The sequence below is a fragment of the Rhagoletis zephyria genome, unplaced genomic scaffold (assembly GCF_001687245.7).
Source record: "Rhagoletis zephyria isolate East Lansing unplaced genomic scaffold, Rhagoletis_zephyria_1.1 Rzeph_scaffold_46502, whole genome shotgun sequence".
Classification (NCBI taxonomy): Eukaryota; Metazoa; Arthropoda; class Insecta; order Diptera; family Tephritidae; genus Rhagoletis; species Rhagoletis zephyria.
This window is the reverse complement of record NW_016203557.1, coordinates 1-2,306: the sequence shown is the minus strand read 5'-3', so window position 1 is coordinate 2,306 and position 2,306 is coordinate 1. Positions and strand designations below refer to the sequence as shown.

Genomic DNA, 2,306 nt, shown 5'->3' with positions numbered 1-2,306 from the left:
GCAGTAATAGTTCGAAAAACTGCCACTGCGCTATTAGGTGCATTTTTTTGTAAGCGAGCGACAAAAGAACGCTAAACTCGGTTAAAATTTCCTTTTAGCTACTTAAACAACCCTGCTGGTAACTGACGAGAAACACGTGATTAGTTTAACTGGATTTAGATACAAAAACCTATGAAAATTAGTAATTATGAGAGGTATTTGCGTAATATATATACTTATTTAAAATATAAGTCATGTATATAAGGAAACAAAAATTTCCCTCTCCACTTTCCCATTAACAATTCACAATAGAACAGATTTTTCACTTAACAACACTACCCTTCAGGTCGCGTATTTTTTAACCGACCTGGCTGAACTCGGATAAATAGCCGAGTTTGTGTTGTTGCTTTGCATGTATTTCGTAATTTAAGCGAGTGTTCTTTTGTAGCTCGGTTACAAAAGAATGCACCTATTGTAGAATCGCTAATAGCCATCTCGAATGTTCAGCCAACGCGAGCAGTGCAATGAGAAGAAAAACAATAACAACAATGAAGCAAAGCAAAGCCTACTTCGATGTTGGGAAACAAAAGCAGTAACAACAACGAAGCGCACCGTAGCCTACTTCGTTGCTTTCACTGAGTGAAGCTAAGAATAAGATTTTTAAATCTGAAGTTCAGTTAAATAATTTGCGTCGCTGCGCACAAAATGTGTGAGAAGCTGAAGGAGCTACTGGTTCAATTTAACCAAGAAAATTTATTTAAGGAACTATCTGGTATGTGTGTATACTTTTAATTATTAACAAAGTGAGTTATTATTGATTCCGTTTTAGACGCTGGCATAACCTACATAAGACTGCAATACCTAAACGATGCGGATATCTCAGATGCTGTTAAAAGTGTAGGCGAACGGGCGGAGTGCAGGGAAAAACTTTGGCGACAACAAAAGCATTCGAGACCTAAAAAAACGATTTCAGATTGGACCAACAAGGTGTTTTATTTTTCTTAAAGTGAAAATGCAAAAAGACGTAACAAACATCGACGCTGAAATGTAAAAAGTCATAACTAATAAAAAATTCAAAATTCATTTTTGATTGATATGATGGATTTCTTCGTTTAACGAAAAAAATTAGTCAGAACTTTTTCCATTTTAGTGACGATGTTTGTTACATCTCTTTGCATTTCAGGTGACGACAAATTCCATAATACATATAATACTTGTATCATTTTAAAGTTTTTGCTAGATGAAGTGCTTCGTGAAAGTCCTGATGGTCGATCACTTATTTCATTGCGTTCAGATGACGAGAAAACACCCAGGCTAACTGAAAGTCAGCGTTGTAAACTAATAAATGCAATTTGTAGCTACACAGCTGAGCACAACATAGAATTGCGAACAAACCACTTTTTGGACATAGTAAAAGAAATTGGAGAGTTTTTTCCAGGTGAAAAGGAATATCTGGTAAGAGAATCCTATTTTTGTTATTTGATATTATAAGAGATATACAGTTAATTTTCATTTCTTAAATTGCAGGACTATTATTACATTAAAAGAAAAGTTGGTGGTAGCCCATCCGGAAAATTGTACTCAAAATACGTAAACCTTTATTACAAACGTAAAAGACTAAGCACTATTTCGGCTGAGGCTACGATCGTTGAGTCTTCTAAATGTTCCGAATCTCCAGAGTTTGACGAAAGGATTTTATCTGGTCTTAAAACAGAATGGCAACGTGACTGCTCCAATTGGGATACAGTATGCGATAGATGGGCCAAGACGTTTCCTCTGCGACGCAAAGAGTTGAAGGAATTAAATAACGTGCACTTTTTAAAACAGTGGCCGAAGTTATTGGACGGCAGATCAGTTTCTTTGGTAATATGTTTTTAATATCTGTTTTCATATCAATCATTTGAAATTGCTTTATACAGATAAATATTGACTTTGACGTGTTGTATCCTTCCAAGCAATATATTCTGAAGTCCAAGTTTGAAAAATTTAAAAACAGGATTTGTAAATATTACCAAATAAATTTGCGAAATCAACTCTCTAAATCAGCTCTAAAGGATGCTATAGAAAGCAATAATTTAAGTATAACGTATGTATTTTTTAAATTTCATTTTTAAAAATTACCTAATGTTTTTTATAGATAAGGAAGACTGCACATTGATTACGTTGCTGAACTCTACACTGCACCCTTCGTTCAGATTCGAGGACTCATCCGGTAAGAAGAAGAAAAAGGCAACTATAAGTGATGCAGAGGATTTTTTTATACTGCATGTCAAATGCATTGCCAATGTTCGTGAAAAAATTCAAGAGCTAGTTGAAAAAAGCTTTGT

General features: G+C 34.6%; 1 protein-coding gene across 3 annotated transcripts; it reads left to right on the top strand.

The window, feature by feature from the left end:
- The first annotated feature begins 433 nt into the window (after positions 1-433).
- LOC108355520 (uncharacterized) lies at positions 434-2,275 on the top strand. 3 transcript variants are annotated; one of them, XM_017606680.1, is made up of 6 exons: positions 434-751; positions 809-966; positions 1,210-1,434; positions 1,507-1,842; positions 1,899-2,065; positions 2,126-2,275. In XM_017606680.1, the coding sequence occupies exons 1-6, from the start codon at positions 685-687 to the stop codon at positions 2,193-2,195; spliced, it is 1,023 nt and encodes a 340-aa protein (XP_017462169.1). In that variant the 5' UTR covers positions 434-684; the 3' UTR covers positions 2,196-2,275. The 3 variants fall into 3 exon arrangements, with proteins under 3 accessions (XP_017462169.1, XP_017462170.1, XP_017462171.1); XM_017606681.1 differs by having other exon boundaries at positions 435-751; positions 2,122-2,275; XM_017606682.1 differs by having other exon boundaries at positions 436-751; positions 2,117-2,275.
- Positions 2,276-2,306: the final 31 nt, after the last annotated feature.